The sequence below is a fragment of the Colletes latitarsis genome, chromosome 7, assembly GCF_051014445.1.
Source record: "Colletes latitarsis isolate SP2378_abdomen chromosome 7, iyColLati1, whole genome shotgun sequence".
Classification (NCBI taxonomy): domain Eukaryota; kingdom Metazoa; phylum Arthropoda; class Insecta; order Hymenoptera; family Colletidae; genus Colletes; species Colletes latitarsis.
In genome coordinates this window covers 19,887,675-19,910,478 of record NC_135140.1, presented here as the reverse complement: position 1 = coordinate 19,910,478, position 22,804 = coordinate 19,887,675, and the positions used below count along the sequence as shown (strand labels likewise).

The 22,804-nt window shown below is 43.7% G+C and overlaps 1 protein-coding gene across 3 annotated transcripts in view; it reads right to left on the bottom strand.

The window, feature by feature from the left end:
* The window catches only part of Bi (T-box transcription factor bifid), a 106,229-nt gene that overhangs the window by 69,255 nt on the left and 14,170 nt on the right, over positions 1–22,804 (bottom strand). For all 3 annotated transcript variants that reach the window (XM_076768591.1, XM_076768589.1, XM_076768590.1), the window contains exon 2: positions 20,544–20,862. In XM_076768591.1, the coding sequence (XP_076624706.1) occupies positions 20,544–20,862 (319 nt within the window). The remainder of the gene's footprint in view (positions 1–20,543; positions 20,863–22,804) is intronic.

Below are 22,804 nucleotides of genomic sequence, written 5' to 3'. Positions count from 1 at the left end.
CTTTCCACAGGAGCTATTACAACCCCCCCAGCTATCTTGTTTCTTCAAGATTTTTTCTCTTCTTAAAATTCACAATACTATTTTTTACACGTTTTCTCCCTCCGTTGGTCGTCGAGCGACATTGCGATAGATTTATTTAATAATAGGGGTTGTAACAGCCACTTGGTAATAATACAGATTACAACAACCTCATAATTTTTAAACGAGACGTATCTTTTTCACAGTCCACGGTGAGTTATTCCGAGAACAGAATCATCAGCAACCTTTCCACGCTGTGCCTCCTCTGCCACACACAATAACACAAAGCAACACCATGGAACGTCGTCGCGCGAATCGACCAACCATAACTCACCGTGATGCATTAGAAACAAAATGTCTGGCGCGGGATTCCGTTAGAAAGAGGATCGATGAGTCGGCCGTTCGAACGGAACGTTACACGGCTGTCGTTTAATCGTGGTATTTAAATCAAGCCGCGAGAGTCGCGTTCATAAATAAGACGGGGACACGGGCGAAGGGTTATCCTTCCGCGGAGGACCTTTTTACGGGACCGTAGATGAATAATAACGACAAATAGGGGAGAAAAGTAAAGGCCGTACGCCTACAGGTGCGCGTGCATCGCAGTGCCACGAGATCGAGATACACCCGACGATTCGATAAAATCCGCGGCGGATTTACGGCGATCCTCGGATCGTTCGATCATTCTGCACGATCCTTCGTGAAACTCACCCCGATCCACCGCCTTTCTCTTTCAGGTTATGGATTCTGTTTCACCTTCCATAGACTCGTGACATTCGTTTCTTCTCTGGATTCCAATCTGAATCTAACCTCATAATTTTAATACGCCTTCAGTGTATAATTTTTGTAAATACGAAGAAAAGTTAACAATTTTCTCGATTCTACGCAATGGTTATCCCCCATAAATAAACGACTTAACAATTGTTTCGAATCTGTGCAAATTAAAAAAGTAGAATGTTGATTGTAATCGAAGATAACCTCGAGATTCCTCGAAGAGCGATTCGATTCGCGTTTTATAGCGTCCGATAATGCGTGACGCATGCGCGCGGAACGATCGACTGGGCCCTTTAGTCGCGTTCCGCGCCCGCTAGCGCCGATAAGTCGAACGTTGAATCGTTATTTACGGGACGTCATTACGCGCGACGCTCGCCGAAAGCGTCCTCCGCAACCCGGTAGCTTTACAGTTAATTTATTTTATCGCTAAGCTTCGCCCGCCGATGATTTGCCTTTCGCGGGGCCCCGTGACAATAAAATTGAAAGCCCCGCTGCGTTTTATGGCGAGATTAAAAAACACGTTTGGCTTACTGGTAAATTGCGCTTCGCGGCTGTGTCATCGACGAGAATCCGCGGAACTTTTGCTTGGCGGGAATCTAAACACCTTTAACAGAGGTCAGATTGACCCCCGACTAATTTTACAACGAAATAAATTTCATTTCCCTGTTGGTACTTCGAACAATTTCTGCTTGGTCTGGAGCGAATCTTCATTTCGAATTTCGACATGATTGCAAGATAATTGTACAGATAAAGTACTGTATAGCGAAACCAGAAGATTCTACGTCAAAAAATGAGTCGAATTTGTCGATAAAAGTTTTTCGATACGAGCTCTCGTTTGCGAGAATAATGGTTCCAAAGTTGGCCAAGTGAGAATCCCTGCTACGTCAGTCGGAACAAGATTAATTGGCCGCTCAAGGTCACCGGAACAGTTATCTTCATCGTACATATATAAAGTTAACAATATTCTGTCATAAAATATTTATTTAAACCCGTCTGAGTTCGTTTTGCAACACAGTATTCTTCAGCGACAAACGGATTAGATTATCGGAACAAGTCATCTCACCTCGAAACTATTATTTTCGCTCGAACCGTAATTACTTCGCGCATTTCCACTCTCGTAAGACGGGAACTTGCGCCCCGACGCGTGAAAGAGTCCCGTCCCGACTGCGCCCCGGCGTCGTGGCTGGCTTAACGCAATAGAAGCACATCGCGAGAGCTGGGATCGTAAAAGGCAAATAATGCGAGGCGCGCCTCGTTTCCACGTGAAGCGCCCGTTGTGAGGGAAAAGCGCATTGTCGCGGCGGTGGGACGCCCGCCCGAGTATTCTCCTCCTACCCCCCCACCATCCACCAGAAAAGCTCGTCAAGTGCGAACGCACCGGGGCGATCTCGTCGAGATGGGATCACCGGAAACAAAACCGACGAGATTCGCGCGCCAGGGGTTTTCAAACTTTCCTTCTCGTTTTAAACGATGCTTCGCCGCGAAACATTAACAGTTTTACGATCGATGACGTAGTTTTACTCCTGTCGACGTAAAACCTTACCAGGGCCTTTGACATTATGAAACATAACCTTAGTTCCTTATTCGCATCCTAACCCAAGACGTTTAGTTGCTGTATCGAGTTGTCTGTTAGGTTAGGATTAAATTTTCACTTGTTACGTGTGGAACACTCATCTATATGTTCTAGGGAATATTTTCTGTTACCAATATCGTTCGTTAAGATCGAGAAACTGGCGGGAAATTTGAACTACGTTAACGTCACTCTCTCCTAAATAAACTCTAGACTGCTGTACTACGTAGTAGCGCCGAAATTTAATGGAAGAAGCGACAAAGAAGAGAAAAGTAACCCGTGGGATGGTCTTGGATGCGGTGTCCGTTCCACGAAGCGACCAGTCGAGAAACAAAAGCGATTCGTTCCGAGTGGGGACGTGAAAAGTGAAATTAAATCGTCCAGGCGACGATCTATCGACGTCCCCGCCTTTCGGAGCCGGGGACTCGTACCTGTCGGGCTGAAACGTAAATTGCGACGAGCTGCATCTCGACGCAACTTTGAGACACTCCGCTGGACCCTGTCTCCCTCTCTCTTGGATCCAGTTAAAAAAGTTTCTCGCCGCGGGGGTCCTCGAGCGCGGCCCCAGGATAAAAGAAGCCCTCGAAAGCCCCGACCAGCGACTATCGGTTTCCCTATCGGGGCTGGTCATCTCTGTTCGGTCGCTTCCACGGGGCCCTGCGAACGAAAGGCGTATATAAACTCGCCTTAACTGCTTTACGACGATCGTTTGTACCGATTTGTTCGACAAGACTCTCGTAGGCTCGTGAAGGAACCGGGAGGAGTACCCCTCCACCACTCCCTGTTCCGCAGTACCGTTCCCCCTCGCGAACCGACTGTCGTCCCGTTGTCTCTTTAAGCCTTTTTCATCCGAGTTTCAGCCTACTGCGCTTGTCTTTGACGTTAAACAGAAACTTTCCGGGGTGTTGACGAGATGGTTACAGATGTTAATGAGTACCGACAATGCAAAGTTTGTAACAAAGAATGGGCGGGAAATGTAAATCTTAAGTTACCTTCGGACGGTTCACCTTCAATTATTAACAAGAATCTTAAAAAGGAGCTCGAGGAAACCCCCACACAGAATTCCCTATAACTCATGTATCGTCTGTATTTCTAGGGACATAGAATTGGCGGGAAATTTGAATAACGCAATGTCTTCCTCGCGTATAAGATTAAATTGTCCAATGATTAGGGGCCAAGATCATTCGCAGAAACTTGAAATAGAAGTGTCTCGCCTCTCCCAACGAGATTAGTGAATTAATATTCCAAGAATAGCACAGTTGCTGGACATCACCTCTGCGCGGGCGGACGGAATACTAATCTCGCCGAATTTACATTTCGTTAACGTTGGAGATGCACAGCGGAATTGCTGACGGTTAGTGAAATAAATTTCCCTCGACACGTAGGCTTCTGAAAAATGATTCACGTCCCGCTCTGTATGCGTCACTTCCACAAAGAACCGTGCGACGTATCCACTTGAGCGGTTGAAAGGGGATCCGAGGTCCACCTTTCACGCCCGAGGACAATAATTACCCGCGTCTCATTTATGCGAGACTACCAGCGCCTCGAAAAAAATACCTCGCTCCTCTACAAAATAACACTCGAAGGATCTCTCGCTGTCCGAACGATTGGCCCGGACAATGATCGACGAAACGCGGCTAATTGCATATTCATGGAACCAGAGCTCGTAAATAGACCTCCTAAACGCCTACACAAAAATTGGAAACGGATGCTGTGGTCCTTCGAAATTATGTGCTCTTTTCTAGGGAAGAACGTGACCTCAGAAACTCGAACTCTTTGTCTCTTAACAATATGTTTATGAGTTTAGACTGGAGGCGTCGATATAATTTATTTGTCCGAAACTTGTACACCCTGGTAAGGGTAACTGTGTAATAAGAAACCTCTAAAGAAATACTTGAAACACACTGTTAAGACTTAGGACACGTCTACTTTCGAGGCCCGTCAGAGTGTTATCCTAAAGCACCGAAAGAATGAACAGAGGATCCTCGGAAAGCCGCCTAACCGTTTGATTATCTAAAACTCTTCTGCTAGATTTGTTGAAGGTCCGTTTGGAAGCCGTGGTTTCCTTTTGTTCCAAGGTCAGTAGGCGAAATTCTCGGGCCAGCCCGGTATAATTTCGGCCGTTTATGACTCGCCAAGAACAAATAATAATTTAGTGGGCGTCCACCGGCTTCATCCCCCTCTGAGATAGGTACCCAACAGCTTCCTCCCGGCCAGGCCAGCACACTGTATAAATAACGAGTGGCGCCAGCCGAACTTCCACTGTTACATTATCTCTTATGGTTTACACACGCCACGGCCACCATTATACCTGTCCAGCCCGATTCACTAACACACGGACAGGCATTGGTTTGAAAAGGTGAAGCTCTAGCATCCTGATCTCGGCCTTATACGATTTCTTATTAGTCCTCCGGGCTGACCGAGGTGTGAGAAACCTGAAGATCGTTCATCGCTATACCGGGTGTGTCTGCATCCGGGATTTAACGAACAAGTGGCGTTTCCTGATTAAAACCAGCGATTGGAATCCCTGTATACTAATTATATTTGTTGAACGACTAGTTTTAGGATGGCGTCGATGATGCTTTAACGAGAAAAGGGATTTCCCAATTAATGGGGCAAAATACTAAAATGTTAATTGCTAGAGGTCTGGTTTTGATGTATTTTTCTGATAGAATCCGACTATATAATTATGATTATATGCTTGTTACCTTGAGTGTTATATATTTCATTTTAATTGTACGTTTGCATTTACTGTTTATAGATCAACCTCATACGAAACTTCTGTTTAACTTCTGAAATGGCAATTGCGTGACTTAATTCAGGATTTATATCCTCCAGTCTTGACACATGCATCAAAGAATTTGCATAGAACCGAGTTGAGTTTTCAACCGAACATTTTCTAGAATGATTTCAGCATAGGTGTCATGTGGAAGGAATGAAAAACCTTTCAATCGGTCTGCTCCAAGTGTTCATATCGCAGGCTTAAGTAGGTTAGTCTCAGAAACAAATGGTAGGTTTATTGATCCTCGTTTCGTGGTAGTGGTTACCCGTCGAAGGTGAGAAAAATGCAGAGGCCTCTTCTGAATTATAATGACGCGATCGATATGTACCGGGTGGGCCCGGAAGAAGTATTAATTCGTTCGCTGCAAGGCATCGAGAACTGCTGCCATTAAAAAACTGAACAATGTTTCGACTCAGCCAATTACAATGGCGACAGTCCCGATCGTTTCGAAGGCCACTGGCCAGGATTGCCAGGCGTTTTATCAACATGGCGTCGTAACAATTTCCTAAACGCGCGATCGGGCGATTCCCGAAATACAATCAAGATAATTCCCCCAAACGAACCGAGACGAGTCAATTAATTCGATGCGTCTCGGTCGCACGACCGTCCGTATCGATTTAAAATCCATTCGCTGCGCGGAGTAGCATAATCCCGCGATTAGTATCGTAATACGTGCCCGGTTGAATCGGCGTTTGCCCAACCCGACATTATTTTCAGCCTTCCGTGTTATTAAGATCGACGATAAACCCGCTTGGACACGAACGCACGAACAATCGGTTCCGAGCTAGACGCGATACGGAGGAGGACGCGAGCACACGCTCCGCGAACAATCATCCCGCGGACTACCGTGCAATTATGTCTTTGCGCAAAGTTTCCCTCCGTCACGGTCGATGAAAAGTGCGAATCCACGCTTATTTTTCGATCACCGTCATTTATTCTTCGATAATTAAATCGCTACCGATCGCGCGTAATTGGCCAACGATACGCGAGCACCTAAAGAATATTTTTTATTTTTTTTTTAAACCAAGCGACAACCGTCATTATTCGTGGGTAGATTTTATTCGAAATTTAATCAGATCTCGAGAGGAATAAATAAAATAATTATATTGAAATGAAATGTAAAATAGAAGTAGGTTACACGTGTACAAGTATCATCAATCATATTGTGGATTGTGAAAAGTTGATTAAAAAATATTTCCATCTACCTTGCGTTCGTATTTCAATTAATTCTATTATAACGAAATAAGGATGATGTATGTGCTTAAATGATAGAACAAATTATGATAAAGATGTCATTAACGCTGTTTGTCGCTACCACGGAAGCGCGATCATCGTAACGAGGAGACACCTTGGTCTGACGGGCAAGCATTCTGCGAAGAGCTATAAAGAATGCCCCTAGGCGACGTTCACGATGCAAGAGAAATCCGTCTTTTTGCTCATAAACTATGTTTTTATGATAGCAATGCTGCTGGTCATTAGTTTATGGAATACAAATAGCTAACCGATAGCGAAACATTTCCCAACAATTCTGAATTGTTATATTTGAATCTCATCTAGGAACATTCTTCCCAACTGTTGGATTATCGAGGTGAGTTTGCGTTCCCATCTCCAGTACACGGATTTCTAATTACACGTCGGAATAATTGGGTGTCGAGGAACAGACTTTCGTGTAATTATAGTGTTTTGCCGCAAGAAGGAAGCTGTAACTTTGTTTTATTGGTAACTGACGTTTTTCTACGTTCCATCGCTAACCCAGAACCTGATGTCGAATACAATTACATTTATAAAATGATAGTGAATACAAAAGATTGTTCAGAGTCTTAGATTTCCTAGACTTTAGAGATTAGAAGCTGAGAAAATAATTGGTTCGTATAATAGGATGCCCAACTAGATTTTATACGAACTTTTTAGAAATAATCCTTGTCCTGTGAGCTATCGATATAGTAGTTGGTGAATACTAATCGTGAAAATACGTAGTCAGGGATTAATATAGTCTAGCAACATCGATGAGACAAAACGTTTCCCGAGTGTAACGTCATAAGTTCCAATTTTTGCTAATTTGTTACTAATTTGGTTTCATTGTAGCGCGTGTTCGACGGGATAACGACGAAACACACCGGCGAGTGCGTAAATTAGTCCAAACTCGGCGGCGTGAACGATCTTGTACCCTTCGAATTAATACCGGCCCGTTAAAAGTATGCTGGCCACATCCCGTGCAGGCTGCAGTGGCAGCTGGCGAATAGCGGGGTACCCATTAAAGTCCTCTAGATAAAGCGCGAGATTAATTGCCCGCATGCAATGGGTAATTGATCAGATCCAGTTCAGTACTTGGTAGTTGTTTCACCGGGGCTGCGATGCGCGAGGTTGATGCTTAATACCATGTTCCGATGGAAATATTTCTTCTACACGCGGATACTTTATGATTATTTTCCGAGCTACGTGGGAAACTTTACATTGTATTTCGTTCGGACAGATTCGAGTATAAATCTCGAACTGCAACAACGAAGCATGTCAGCGTAATTGACGACCGTCGAGCCTATTTTATGGAGAGAAAGGCAAAAACGTTGCTAATATGTAACTTAGAACGCCTAGCATTGAGAAATTATTTAGGTATATTAATCATGAAGTTTCTTTTAAAAATAATGACTGTGTTTTTTAAAAACAGAATAAAAAAGCGTTTGATTCTCTAAACACAGCTTCGTCTGGTATTGTTTTCCTGGAAGAAACTAAACCCCCTGAGAACGCAAAACTCGAATAAAAAACCTAGCAATAGCCCGGTTGAAGAGAGGCGACTACGAAAACGGCGGTCTGGCGGGGAATCGCGGCTCGAAAAAAGCCAAAAGACGACGATATCAATTAATTCGCGAGGGCGAAAAAGACGACGTTTCCAGGGTGAAAGGGCAGAGGGTGTCGCCAAGACGGGGACTCGTCCAGAAGAATAGGCCACAAGAGAAGGAACGTCGCGGGCGGAGGCGAGCGAAATGAATTCTCGCGTCTAGAAATCTCGCCCTTTCGACCCCTCGCCCACCCCCTTCGTCCCTCCTTGCCCCTCTTCTGCCCCTTCCCCGTCGCTTTCTCTCGCTCGCGCCGTGTTTCTCGTTCCCTCCCACCCCCCGACACCCGGGGTTTCCATCTATCTGGTCGCGTTTCACATGGAATTCACACGTCTCGCGTGTACACTCGCTGAAAAAGAAAGGGGTAGGCGAGTTGTATCCGAGGGGTGTAGGTCGAAAGAGGGCGAAAGAAGACGGCCGTAACAGCTTTCTATTTGCATACTGCCTCTCCCTTTTCATCCGCGAGCTCCCTTTCGACACCGGCGTTATTTGCATTCAGAAATTGGCCGGCAACCACCGCGGCGACCTCCTTCCTTCCTTCCTTCCTTCCTGCATGGCCGAGTCGCGTCTCGCCTCGCCTCGCCGCCCCCGCGATCAGGAATTTTCCCAGACGCGCCGAGATTGACGCGTTACTGACGTCTGGATGGAGGGAACGCGTTGCGACAGGGGTTGGCAAACATCCTCAAACTTATCGTATCAAGTGTTCTCAGCTACTGGATTTACGGATCACTTGAGGGCAGCGAATTTAACGAAAAAGAAATTCTACTACGTCCTCGGGAACCTCCAAAATTATAATCCTTTTTCGCTTCAAACCACTTCAAACGACATCGTTCTTCGAGCGTTTCTCGTTTTCGCCATTTCCAAAATTATATTTATGTTGAAACGAGCGAAAAAGAAATATAGTAAAATATTCAAGAGATTCGTAAGGAGGCAATCCCGGTCGACGACAATCTGTCAGCAGGCCTCGAGCAACACCCGCGTTACATATTCGCAGATATGCTGATAGGCGTAACCAGCACGAAACAAAGCGAGAAAAAAATGGGCGACGGTCTCGTCCCGGTAAACGGTCGTTATCTATTCACACCGCTCGGACACCAATATAAATGGTAAGTGGGATTCACGCACGACACACACGCGCTAGCTGTACGCGTGTATCGTCGTACGCGCGCCCTTACGCGCCGCTTCGAACGTTTCAACCCTCGTGATTCCTTTTTCGTCCCGAACGACTCCGACTCGTACCTGCTTGCGGCGAGAATCCTCCACGATTTCTTTTTATTCCCGCTAAAAGTACACTGGACGCCACCATTTTGAATTTTTTCGATACGATCTGCGATTCATTGACTTTCTAATTTCTAATAAAAATGTGACGTTGCTCGATGCAAGCACAATCAAATTTTATTTTGGAGTATAAGTTATGTAATTTCTATTTATCAACTTCAACGATCGTAGAATAAAAATTGTCTTCTGCGCCTTACGAGAAATCTGAGAGGTATTTTTAAGTCCGTAGTTACAATGTATAGAAGTGTAAGCAGAAACAAAATGGCGATCGGTAAGTGGCAATTTAGGGTTAATGTATTCGAGCAGAATTCGATACGATATCGGGTCCCTCGATCGCATTCCCCTTTCAGCGTGATCACGACTAGCAGGATCGAACACATGCTCGCGGTTACACGATCGACGTGGATCGTAACCATCGATCGAGATGCGTCGGCTCGAATTCGACATGTGCTGTTACAGATTATTACGTGCGCCGTGCATCGAGTACACGCGCATGCAACCGGCCAGCGCATCCTCGCAGCGTACTCCCGTATCGATTTATGCGCTACTCGACTGTTTGTATTACAAGGGAAAAGTACCATAGTTCGTACAATTTCTCTTTCCCCTTTTGTAAGTCACTGACCGAATTAGACTTACAAATAACTTATATTGTTTGTCAAATTGAACCAAAAGACTAAAAGCTAATTTTGGTTAACCGTCGAGTGGCAAAAATGACACTAGTATGAAAGCTAATAGAAACTATTACATTAGAAGTTAGAATGCCAAGAATATAAATTTTGCACTAACACGATAGACGTTTATGTTTCATTCCCATAAGGTTCGTGAAATCGATTGAAAATGCAGCGCTTTCTCTTTCCAATGAACCACTATAATTTACTGTCGATTGACGAATTGGATCCTAGCGGTGACATCCGTTCCACGCTTGATTTTCCGCGATTGTGACTTATTTACATTATACTGGCGTCAGTTAAGTGAGGCGCTTTTCAAGCCCGACCTTAGACATTGATCGTACATTATTTTAAATAACTATCTTAAAAGATCATGGATGTGACATCTTTGACTGACAGTAATTTATGGGTAACAATTCCTTGAAATATGCGCGCGTTAATTTTCTTTCTGACACCAGATTCGCCCGCTCCAAACCTGGTCAGACTTTAAAATATTTTCCAATGGATTTGCAGTATTGGAACGAGGTTATTACTAATAACACGCGTGTAACTCTTGACAGAGAAATTTGGCTCTCAAAAGGGTCCATACCTGGCCCAATATCTTCAAACATTCGATTACACCAACCTGACCAATTAGTTTCCACTCAAAACCACATCCAACGTCTACAAACATTCTACTTGGAGTGTCACTTAAAAATCGATACGAACAATAATTTCTCCAGTGTCCACAATTCTTCAAGAAACGAGCTATGTACATGAACTTTGTCTAGTTCAATTATCACGAAAAGAATGTATATGGGCTCAGATTATCTATTTCAAATGTAACATCTATTTTTGCCACTCTACTTTTGTCACCTCGACGTTTGTGAGAATTTCGACGAGCAGCCTCGTGTCTAATTGCAAGATAAAAGGTGGACGTTACCAGCGCCCTTATCGCCACACCGTGGCATTAACGTGTAACTTATATGCTCGTATACCCGCATAACGCATGCTAGATAATGGGACGTTGATTATTCCTAGCCGCGGCTACGAGCTAATTTATTACGACGGTCGGAACGTTTCTTCTATTCGCGCGTCCGCGTCATACATCATCGATACGCGACGATAATGAGCGCGCGTTGCACTTAGGTGCAGTGAATTGCGTTTGAAACGGCTCGCCAGAATCGCGTCAAGAATTCGCGAGATGGAGGAATTAATAGGTGGAGGTTGAGATATTCCTGGCAATTAGAAATAAAGTGCAAGCTACGTGCCACATTTGAAACATCCAATACACTAAACAATTACTTTTTAATCGCCCTGTATACCTAACAATCATTCAAAAACGCTCTGTACTAAACCACCATGTTTTATATCATACTGTAACCCGATCGTACGTTCTAAAAACGTACCTTCTGCAGCCACTTTTGAATCGCCCTGTACTCCTAATCATTTTTTAATCTCCCTGTACTTTGACCAACAACCGTTTGAGATTACTTTGTATTTTTAATAATTAAACTGACATCCCCCATCTTCCTTATCAACAGTTCCGGTATTGAGTCGTCCTGTACACCGAACCTAACCTAAAAACTCATCCATCAACGCCTTCGAATTCGTCCACCGACTCGTCGCTGCGAAGCAGAAGGCCAGCGTAGCGAGCTCGCGTGCGGAGCGCCGCGATGCGAGGCGATGCGCTATCTCGTAATCGCGTGTACAGGCTTTTGTAGCCTTGAAACACGCTGCGAAGTGCCGTCGCAGATAAGGACATTCGTGTTTGAATAAAAAGAAAAAGCAGCGAGAACATCGGCGTTGGGCGGTCGAGGGAACCGGTAAACGCGGTAGGACGACGTCAGGGGGACGGAAAAGCCTTGGAGGGAGGGGATACAAGAGGGGAAGAAGCGGGGCCCGGAGGGCCCACGATGGGCGCGTGTCTACGAGACACCCTGTTGTTACGTGGCGGATGAAATTATGCGTTCGTGGCTTCTTTTTTTCACCCTGAGATCACGATACGCTCGTGACGAAGAACAATTTACGCGGCGAGAAAGAAATGTTGCATAGCACGTCCAACACAAACAAGGACTTCGTGTAAATATAGCGTGCCGACACAACGGACCAAAGAAGCTCCGATCACGTGATCATCTGTTTGTTTACATTTATAGCTCGCTCTAAACGGACAGTGCGTTCGTTTAACTCGAAACGGAGACAGGCAAAATTTTATTCGAATAAATAATTAATAAAATCAACGAAGTATTTCATTCCATAATGTGAATTCTAATTGCAACCATCTACACATGGTTTTGTTTGCACGAAGTCTTTCTAGTTATAGCGTTGGTACAATGGATCAAGGCGTGCCAACGCCATAACAAATTGGACAACTCCTAGTTACCCACCTAGATTTTTCTGCGAGCTTAATTCAATTATTAATGTCCCTAGATCGTGAAATGTTTGCTTCCTCGTACAAACATGGTTGGTATGCGTAAGTATAGTGAATGATGAAACGTTGGCTGCAATAGTAAATTGATGGAAATCGGTTGAAAAAAGAGGTTATTTCAGAGTTACGTCCGTGGTTGAATTCTTCTGGATCTAGACAAGATATGCGGACGTCGAATAACAAAGTTTTCAAGCCTCGTAATTATTAAACGAACGAAGAAACTATTTGGTAAGTACTCAGCAGCAAATTTGCGCGATTAAGACAAGAATTGCATCGCAATTCATTCGGTAAATGGTGGCTCGAGAAACGCGTTGCTTCTAGATCCGTTACAACGAGAAACTAATTGCACCGCTACCGTGCGGACGATATAATGTTTCAATAAACAGTAAATAATTTAATACGAGTATCCAGTAGCTAGCGTTGCAACCGAGCTTTCTAGAAAAAAAAATGCATGTTTACAACCAGTAACGTAACGCGTACAAATCATGCCGTTCATAGGGGAAAAATCCGTGCAGAATTAATACCGATCCAGGTATCGAATGATATTTTAGCAAAACGCAGGTAGTCAAAGCTAATTAGCAACTCGATTCATTTGTTGGATATCTCGCCTTATTTTCGTCGAATTGACCTCGTCGCGGTATGTGGTTTAGAATGATATTCTCAACAAAACGAGAACGCGAAAATACTGGTAACGGATTTACATTGATTTCGTCATTTTTTGAGAGCGTGACTCATGGAGATGAAAACTAACGCTTCAAAAGATATTTTGTCTATAAAACTAGTAACCAATGGCTGATATAGTGTTATGTTTGCAACTGTTTTCATAATTGTTTTGTAAATATACCATTAAGCAAAATGGCGATAGTCTCGAAGTCTCATAAAATATAACCCTGCAGAAAGTAGACCATCTTGATAATACTTATATTCCGTTAAGTTCAGTTTACTTCTAAATATCATATAGTATTTAAAACTGAACATAGTTAATGTTATGATATCAATATCTTAAGTTGTTCAGTCGCAGTTGAAAGTGCAGATTCAATTACCACTGTTGCTTGAGTAAACGTTCTAGTGATTTATTATTCCCCGCGTTAAAGGGTTGCATAAACAAATAAATATTGAACCGTTCAGCGTGCCTAATTACGAGCCATTAACCCAAAAGCTCGAGCAATCAATCTCACGCGTCGAAAGCACCCCTTCTTGCTTGACGTCAACGCTCGACGCTCATGTTTCTTTTGTTTATCTACCAATCTACGCTGCGACTGTTTTCCCCGCTGTTCGTATGTTTTCTCGGCGACTCGAACGCATCTCATTTCCGTCACGAGCAGTCCGCGTTTCGATATATTGCCACGAAAACCTTTCGTCGCGATCGTCACGCGATCCTCCTCCCCCGCGATCTGATCGAGATAAACGCAACAGGGTGTTGTCGCGCCTGTCTCGACGAAAATTGTAAACGAGAACGAAAATTGGGAGGAGTCGACGGACAATATTGCGCAAGGGTGTAGCAGGATGAAAACCGCGCAAGCGTTGCCTTTTGCGGGGCGAGGCATCTCCGATAAAAGGAAGGAACAAACCCAAACAATCGAAATTTCAGGGATGAACTTCAAGAATCTGATCTCTTGACTGAATTTGTTTTAAAATGTCTAAATTAACAATTTTGTGACCAGCAGCGAGCCCATGTGGCATCAACACACCTCAGTATCCCATGGTTCAAGTTTGAAAAACGATTTACCCCTCACTTTCGGTACAATTTCGGCCATAAAAGACCCAAAAACCACCAAAACGTTCTCCACTTACCGGAATCTATGATCTGCTCGGTTCGGTTCACGTGACAGTCGAGAACACCTCGATATCCCGGGGTCGACACCCACGTGGGAATCGTTGTCGAAGCAGGGGTGAGGAGGCGCGGTGGCGCGCACAAAAACCCGGTGAAAAACGAAGAGGATGCTTTGCCGGCGGCACGGACGGGGATTACGGAGGGGGGTTGCTTTGAAAGGCTCCCCCGTTTTCAGCGCTCTCGTCCGTGGCGGAGGCGGCGGCGAAGGAAACGTCGATACACGGCCGCCTGCGATACTGACACTTCCACCACAATCGCAGAGCGCATTTTCAGGCGCGCTCAGGCCACTACGGCTAATTACCAGATCCCGACAGAAGACGGGACGAGCGCGACCCTGAAGAGAAAGCGTTCCCTTCGCGGTCGACAGAGAAACTGAGAGCTCGCACATGCGCCCGTGCCCGCCAGACGAGGAAGGAGCGAGTGCTTTTGGTGGGGCAACCAGCGAGACAGAGAGAGAGAGAGAACGTGACTATGAGTTTGGAGAGGGGGACGGGGGGCACGCAGCGATTGCGGACGGACGCCACAGGTACGGGGTTGCTCGAGGAAGGGAAGGGCGAGGGCATGTGCTGCTATACCCTTCGAGAGGGCTGAAGTGCCCTGTGGATGTGTGGGGGATTCGCCGTGCGCGCGATTTCTGGACGATGGTGCGTGACCTTGTTGGACAGGGGCGAGGAATGAGTATTTAGGAAATTTTAGTCAGTCTTGAAAACCTCCCTGACAATGTGATTTTAAAATTAATCGACCAACTTCGAGGTACTAATGCTAGAACAGCGTTGGATATACACCTAGTTCTACAACTAAATATGATCATACCAATAACTAAATGCATGTTCATTTGTACTCTGTTTACCGGAATAACTTTAACTCCTATGCGCTTTCGAGAAAAAAATTCGAGGTGTGAAATTTTCGAGGGAAAAAAAAATTTTTCAAATCGTTCTAAAAAAATTATTTTCGGTTGCGGGGGTCAATTACAATATTTTTGGTGAATACATATACCCCCGAAATCCTACTCAGTTTCGAGAAAAAAATTCAGTACGGTCGGAACATTAAACGTTAATAACTTTTTAACGAAGCCTCCATCAACAAATTGGTATTCTTTATTTTCGTTTTATTTTGGCCTCTAGAATCCCCCATTAAAATTTTTCCCAGGGATAACCGAACGCCCTGTATATGCGCATGAAATAGTTAAAAAGTTAAGTCTAAGTGGCGAAGTCACCAGACATCAGATGTGAAAGGGTCGCCATCTTTAAATCTAACCTCAAATATTCTCTTAACTTTTATGGTGATTAATTCTAGGAGAGTCCTAATGGTTGGTTAGAACAATCTACGAACTTTTAAGGGTTCGAGTCCAATAATTAAAGAATGCTCATTTCTCGACAGTTTTGAAAGAGTTGTCATTCCGGATAATTCGTGGCAGTAAACACTGGTACAAGACGCAATGAGGCGCGAGATCAGACCACCGCACGCGATCGGAGGTGGTCGATCTCGTTCTCGATAGAATTATTACGCGAACCTGGACGTCGATTAGATTATTCCAGTGTCAGACACAGTGAACACCCTCGATGAAAAGTAATTTGCGTCGACCGTTTCTGGATACGCACGCGAATGCGTGACAGAAATCGTTGTCGTTTCGGGGACCTGTGTTCGAGACCACGAAATGTTAACCTGATTCGATAAGATGTGAATAATTGCCTGGATTTTCGCGTTATTGCTCCTTAAACTTTCAAACTTCAACGAACTGCTTCCTTCTCCAACCGGAAGAGTATATTATTTTTATACGGAGCAGCACGAGGGAAAGAAACTTCGTGGTGATAAATGATCGTCAAAGTTATCCTAAGAAAGTAATAAAGTGGAAATGAAATAAAAATAAATAATAGCGAAAATCAATGTTTGAAGACACATGGCTTATAATACTGTAAGTTTTAGAAATAGGAGAATCAAAGCTTGAGTGAGAGTTGTTGAAAGAACGGGAGGAATATTTATTCCGATAACCAGAACTTGTTTCACAATTACAAGAATATTGCGCGCCAATTGACCGAGGACGATTGCAATTATCTTCGCACGATCGTTTCCTTTTTTTCTTTTTCTATTTTAAGTGACCATTTCCTGCCAAGTAGACGCAAAAATTAACATTTGTCAACGATAACAGTGACGAGCAGTATTAACGATAAGCACGAGTTTAGACGTCAAAATGAACGTACATATTTCATCGCGCGATAGCTCGTAATGTCCTGTGGGCGATCACGACACGGAGTGTCGCAGTTTGTTGCGTAATCGCAAAATTACTATACCTCGTGAGAGACAATATTCGACGATTTCCATTTCCGCTTGAAAATCTAAACACGCTACCTGTCCGCTTTTGTAAAACATTTTCGTTAAATTACAATTCCATCAGGTTGGAAGAAAGCCAGATAAAAAGTTTAACAATGAAATATCTTGAAAAAGTATATACGATAATTTATAAATTTTGTTTCTTCGGTTATTTTTTAATTCAAATAACAGACACCTAGCGATAGTTGTTCAACCGTTTTTTTCGCCTCTATATAAAACACTGTTGGTTACGTAAGGCCGATCAAATGATAAAAATCTTGATGCTTGATCCGATAGTAAATCGCATTTTATGTTTTCACATCCAGTATAAAAGGTATTTTATTGTTCTTCCAGTAATAAGACATTTACTCACACGGTCAAAACAATTATCCAATTTAATTTACACAATATTAGAAAACAATTCCAAATAGTATACACTGCTGTTAAAACCGAACGCGTTTATTCATCAATAATTGTTGAATCTGCTTTCTAAATGTTTAAAGTGGGAATCGTAGTTATCTGCGAGAAAAAAAATATTACACAGCAAAGTGGTCAAAGTTTCTTAAGCCGATTGCGTAAGGTTCCATTGGCCTGTGTAGCGGAGGCCGCTTTATGGTTTGTTGGTCTCGCGCTTCAAGACCTTTATTTGATTTAAAAATCAGAGAAATTAAGTCCCATAAAGCTAGGCGCTAAGCGTCCCCCAACAGACTGCAAACACTGAGCCGCTAGCCGCATCAAATCGTCAGAAACTTCTCTTTATTTACGGGATGAGGTTCCCTCGTGTGTTCAGTCACTGTCTAATTGGCTCATTTAAGCGTTCCGTTGTTTCACTCTTGATAAACTGTTTGGAAATTTAATGTACGAAACTCGTTCGCGTTGGCACACGCGAGACCCGAGCAATTAGAAGCCGTTCTTTATAGACTGAATGCCAAAGAAGACGAACATCGACTGCCAATTTCGTGCTGCTAATTGCACAAGTAGGATTGATCCTGATGATTAATAGGGGAGACAGTTTCTATGCCCATTAAGGGGATTGCAGTTTCGCGTAAATTTGCTCAGAAACTTGCGTGTGCTGGAACACCAGACGAATTCGACAGACAATCAGAAACTTTCGTATTAAAATATTTCACGAGAAACAAATTGTTTACTTTGAAAATGAAAAGAAACGAAATATCGAAGGTACATTACGTTTATTCATTCGACCTCTACTGCTTCGTTAATTAACTCTAATGACTTGGACGTAGTCTTAAGCAAACTGAAGTATTTCCATACTTCAAAAGGAATTTTGGGTCAGCAATTGCAAGGTGCAGATCATGGCGCCACAAAAGGGGTAACCAGGAATCAGTATTAGTAGACGATAAGTTGAACTACTTCTACGAGAGAACTATACTCGAAAAGCAATTTGCGATCGGTAATTGAAAGACGAAGTTCTTGACGCCCCGAAAGAGACACTCGAATAGACATTGTCACAGGAATGTCTTACTCTCTGTTATTCATCAATCTCCCCTTCAAACTTTGCACACACAAACTCCTTCAGGATCCCCAGGTAACCCCAATGGAGAACGTAGCGTATCATCGTCAGAAAACTCAGTGAAAAAGTCAGGATCACGCTTAGAAAGCATCAGTTTGCATCGGTGAGAGAGGACCGTTCGCTATCCCGAACACGAACACGATCACGCACGGTGGAACTCGTGAATGGCCAGCAATTTGTGGCTCCGGTGGGGCAATTTCGGGGCCCAGCACCCCTCCACCAGGCCACGAGTGCGAAATCCCTGTCCTCGGGCCGCACACCCACCGTTGGAGTCCGCGTTCGCGTTGGGCCCGGGTAATATCTCGTTTAGAAAGATTACAGGTTCGAGAAGAGGCTGCCAATGTATAAAACAAACATCGTTAAGCCAGCCCTATACTTAGTCCCCACCCTCCTCTGTTCCGGACCCAGCACCAGGGGCATTATGCGAGTCGTGGACGACTACGGCTCGAATCCGGGGCCCGTTGGATGCGTGTGCTGGCTGACCACCGGTAGGTCAGGAACACGCACAGCAACAACCCGCGCACAGTGTATTGAGACGTAGACCACCGGACGCAGATTGGGCCAGGCACAATTTCCGCGCGTGTAATTATCTGTGATCGTCGTCGTCGTTTCGTGAAAGAGAGAGATAGACCTTGCTGGGACAGCCCTAACTCGACGGTTATTATTTATCGATGGAGATTGATTTAGAGCGGGCACGATTCCGACGATTATATCTGTTGCATGAAATACACGCGAGCACCGTGTTTCGACGGTTGCGGAATGCCTCATCTAGGATCCCTGGAAAGAGGGGCGGGGGATCAATGGCGTATCCTGGGTGGAGAGTCGTTGAGAATGCTGCCTAACTTTGACTACTGGCGATTGTGTGCAAAGGGAGGGTTTCGAGAGTGTAATTTGTTGGTGACGTTTGAGGGACAAGTGTTCATCCGTAGCTTCGGAATCTGGAGATTATCTCGCATGTCTTTTATAACGTTATGGTTCCGTAGAGTTTAATTTCCTCATTTTCGATTCTAGTGAGTCTTTATAATGCTGACGTTAATGACTCGTGCGGTAGCGCTTGTAAAGTAGCGTTTATAAAGCTCGACGAAGCTTCTATTTAAACGGGGAAAGTTCGCACGAAAAAAGGAGCCTTAAACTAAATCCAAGCTGTATAGACTCCCGCCAGCTGGAACCGCAATCCAGGTACACACGCGCGTAACTTTTTGCTCTCAGCTGTGTGCATCACATATGAAATATGTAAACATCCATATTCACCCTTTCACTCGTCGTATCCGCTATTCCGAGCTATTATAGTTTTCCGACGTGTGTGTCCTTGCGTTTTCCCATCTATCGTCATCAAACAAAAGTGTTTCGTCTGGTACTTTCGATGAAACTACCCCGGCAACTCATTCCGTACAACTCTTTACTTTTTCTTCTACTTCGGTATTATCGAGTTCACTGCGCTTGCGATCGAGAGAATTTTCGATCGGTCGAGCATAGAGGGAAAAGTGTCGCGGACGCAGACTTTCAGTGAGCATAAAGCCTTTGAATCTTTAAACGCGATGAAATGCGTCTCGGCGAAGTGAACTCTGTTGGTAAACAACTAAAGATTCCCGTTCAAAGGGGTGTTGAAGTTTCGAATACACTGTTTCAACGAAGAGTACGAGGGTGCAACGTGTCTTCTCCATTAATGATTCTAAATTTCCTAAGTGAACGTTCAGCGATCTATAAATTCCCTCTATCGGTCCGGATTTTTTTCCAGCCCCGCAAAGTCCGGGTTTCCCTTCGAAGGGACCAAAATCATCGCCTGTCCCGTGAATTCGCGAACAAGTTTAACCGGGGGACGTGGCGCGATTTCCTGCGGTTTGGCGGGACCCGCTGACTTCTCGTGTTTCGCTCGCAGCCCGTCATTTTTCTCACGGCTCTTGCCTTACTGCGTTGTCTTCTATCGCGGGCAACGCAACTGGCCACGATTGATTCACCGAAATCGCGACGCATTACCAAACGTCACGTTCGAACGAGCTCCGCGCGCTTAACTAGGGGAACCGCAGGGCCCGGCGTTTAGCCTGTCCGCGCACAGCGGAGACCACAGCAGCAATTCCAACTTCCGTTTCGCTTGACCGGCTCGAAATATCCAAGCGCTGGACGAATTAACGTCGCGAGATCAACCGAGAGACGAAAAAACGCGCAACTAAGCGACTCGTACGCCGTAAGAAAAAGCTACTGCGACTAGGTCCAGATGACCATTCTTCGTTTGCAAACTTAGAAACGTAATAAGTATGACCTGGACACGCGAAGATTGCGTTAACAAAGTCTGTATCGAGGGGGCGAACTATCGAAGAAGATATCGTAAGTGCTGCACGAATTAATTTCTCAAGACTATCGATTTGATGAACAATATTATATAAAAAAAGCTTCTGCAGTTGGTCCAGGTGACAATTTTTCATTTGCAAGCTCAATAATGTAAGGAATGTGACTTAACGAAGTCGATATCGCATAGTTAAATCATCATCACATGATGATCATCATCATGGTGATGTTTAGTAGAGATTGTTAACACTTACCGGCCGCTTTTCGTAATCACCATCTCCGTGCCAAGCTTGTGAAATTTCTCCCAGAGCTCCTTGCCCTCGAGGGTAACTTTGGGATCATCTACAACACCGTCATCTTCCGGAGGTGGCATAAGGGCAGGATGAGGCCCCGCAAGCGGATGATGAGGCGCCAGGGGATGTGGCGACGCGTGAAGCATCCCCGGGGGTAGATGAGGCCTCAGTGGCCTCATAGCTGGTCCACCAGGACCACCCTGGTGATGGTGGTGCAATGCTGCCGCTGCTGCCGCCAAAACGGCTGCTTCTTCGGGGGTATGTGGCCCCAGGCCTAAACCTGAAACGAATATTTAACATGATTTTTAATTAACTGTCTGGCTCGATGATTGCACAGTTAATTAGTTCTAGAGATGGGACTATTTATATTTCGTGGGTCGGTTCATTTGCTCGAGTGAGACATCATAAATCAATTAACTTGTTCAGAGATGCTGGTACTTACGTCTACGTTAAATTATTTTAAATATTATAACGTAGAGGCAATCTCGGAAATTCTGAATAAATATTTATAATGCAACGCGACATATTCATGAAATTCTTAGACGGAATGGATTCACTATCGATACAAATTTTAATTTTAAAGTTTAAAATAGGAACGATCGAGATTGAAATACAGGGAAATTTATAAATTTCCGAATCGCAAAATTTAAATTGCTGATCCCGCAATGTATTGAAAAATACAATACTCAATTTATATACTTTAATATTCGTGATCGTTGAATAATCGAGCGGTAATTGATAATATTCGATTACAATTGCCGAGCTTCTTAATCAAAATATTATTGACGCTTAATTATGGATTAATTGGCTTAAAAGTAATGGAAATGTATCAATTTTCACGTTGTTATAAACACGCAGAACGTCAAACGAAAATGAATCAAAATAAAGTCCTCGTTGGAAAATGTTATGGATTTATGGGCAATTAAATTATTAACTATTTATAAATTACGGATAATAATATCCGATATCTATTATAATATTAACAAAATACACGACAATACATCAAATCCACGAAGATACTAATTAACCCATCGTAACATGTGTTATTCTTAATTATTAAATTCAAATTTAAGCTCTATAACCAAATCAAACCATCTAACCAAAAAATGTCACAACGACTAATCGAAAATTAAAACATTGAAAATTGGAGTCGTAAAACAATACAGCGATCCAAACGAAGATTGTGTGTATAGAACACGGCAATAGCAATTTTCTGGACATATTATATTAATTATATGCCAAACCTTTAATGACAAATCAGATTTTTCCTTCCTAAACTTCAAATACGTGGCGAAGATTTCCAAGGAGCGAACGAGAAGGACTCCATATTAGTAATCTCGAAGTCAGATCGACCGCGATCTCGATAATGCGCATAGTAACCGCCGAAAGCGCCAGTGCACCAGTACAGTCAGTCAGCGCCAGTGTCGATATTCGTTACAATCGTAACGGAATAATTTACGTAATTAACAGTCTGTGGAGTACACATTTAATTGTGTTCAGTGTTGAATAAAGTGTTATCAATAAGAAAGGTGAAAGGATATGCTGTCACTGAACTGGTAAGTTTCTAGAAATTTCCCTCTTTCTTCTAATGCGTGTACACTCGGTCGTGCGAACACACCATAATGGCGGTTGATATTGAATCGATCAATTCTGCAAGAACAATTGGATAGTATAGATTGCTCTATTGACTCTCGAATGCGTCAGTTCTATTTTTAAGGTCCTGTGTCTATTCCAGTAAGAAATACTGCAAGCATTCGCGCGCAGCTTGCGACTTTTCAATGCGATCGCCGAGAAAAGGAAAACGAAGGAAGACAAGGACGAACTACCATGGGCGAAGTTTCGAACTTTGTCGAGCGTGGTGAAGTTAGGTAAAGGATGGCAGAAGCATCTAGAAGTTTCCTACAAGAGTTTGTGAACTGTCGGTGGATCTAACCCAGCAAACTTCAAGCGGCTGTCTTTCACTCTTTATCCCTTGATCCTGGTACCTCGAGACGGCGAACCGCATGTCGATGTCATCGATTGCAGTTTGATTGATACAATCGTATGTTTTATCAGATTTCAATGGGAACATGGATATTTTAATTGGTGAGTTTTTAAATCAAACAAAAGCATTAAAATTTAGGGGCAAATTCTTGTCCTTTTTCAAAAATCTACTGTCTATAATTTGTAGCAAATTTGAGGTTAATACTATATACTATTCAATAGAATATTCTTTTTTTACT